Source organism: Nestor notabilis, unplaced genomic scaffold, assembly GCF_000696875.1.
Source record: "Nestor notabilis isolate BGI_N333 unplaced genomic scaffold, ASM69687v1 scaffold19769, whole genome shotgun sequence".
NCBI classification, from domain to species: domain Eukaryota; kingdom Metazoa; phylum Chordata; class Aves; order Psittaciformes; family Psittacidae; genus Nestor; species Nestor notabilis.
In genome coordinates this window covers 13,278-14,107 of record NW_009942603.1, presented here as the reverse complement: position 1 = coordinate 14,107, position 830 = coordinate 13,278, and the positions used below count along the sequence as shown (strand labels likewise).

Genomic DNA, 830 nt, shown 5'->3' with positions numbered 1-830 from the left:
GCAGGAAGAAAGAAGCTGCTCCACCAGGGCCCATTCTTTAGGCCAGCAAGAGGAACAAGTTTCAATGATCAACGTGTCCCTAGGATCGTACAAGGAATGTGGGGAAAACCTACAAGAGCAGACCCAGCTCCAGCTTCCCCAGACACCTCCAACTGACCACACAGGACCACAAAGTTACTGTCCCTGAAGACAGGACCTCACTGTGGGACAGCTCTACAGCCCTACAGTCAATCTTACAAAGCAAGACAAGAGCCCTCCAAGAAGGAATGGAAAGAAGAGGTGCTGCAAATACCCCCGGAAACCCCGTGCCAAGAGGATTCTCCAGTTTATCCTGTAGGAAGCAGCACTGCCTTCTAAAAGGCCTGACTGGCATCTTGCTTCAACATACCTGGGCGAGAGCCTGCAGCCCTTCTGTAGGTAATGTGTGAGTCTTCCTGCAGAGGCCAAGAGGAGGCCGAAGTAGGGAGGAGATGGCTTAATGGGTCTGGAGAGGAATTCAGGGTGATACTGAACACCAACGAAGAAAGGATGCTCTAGAGAAAGAAAGAGAAAACCTTGGTGCCAAGGCTCTCACACCTGTGAACTACACCCAAACTAGTTGCTTAAGTACTCACCTTCCAACTCAATCACTTCCATTCGCTCTCCCTCCTCATCCTGGCCTACAAACTTCAAACCTTGCTCTTCAAAACACTTCTTCAGTTCTGGATTGACCTAGAAGACCAGAAGGAAGAAACCCCATGATCTCTCATGTCTGGATGACACCGAAAAGCTCAGGATCTCCAACAGCATTTTTACCTCAAATCTGTGTCTGTGTCTCTCTTCCAGGAAGT

General features: G+C 49.4%; 1 protein-coding gene across 1 annotated transcript in view; it reads right to left on the bottom strand.

Moving 5' to 3' along the window:
* Positions 1-367: 367 nt before the first annotated feature.
* The window catches only part of CTPS1 (CTP synthase 1), a gene marked incomplete at its 3' end in the record, with an annotated part of 13,695 nt that continues 13,232 nt past the window's right edge, over positions 368-830 (bottom strand). Inside the window, exons 14-16 of the mRNA XM_010021483.1 lie at positions 796-830; positions 615-711; positions 368-533 (exon numbers count right to left, since the gene is read on the bottom strand). The exon at positions 796-830 is cut by the window's right edge and continues 10 nt beyond it. Of these exons, the coding sequence (XP_010019785.1) occupies positions 368-533; positions 615-711; positions 796-830 (298 nt within the window). The remainder of the gene's footprint in view (positions 534-614; positions 712-795) is intronic.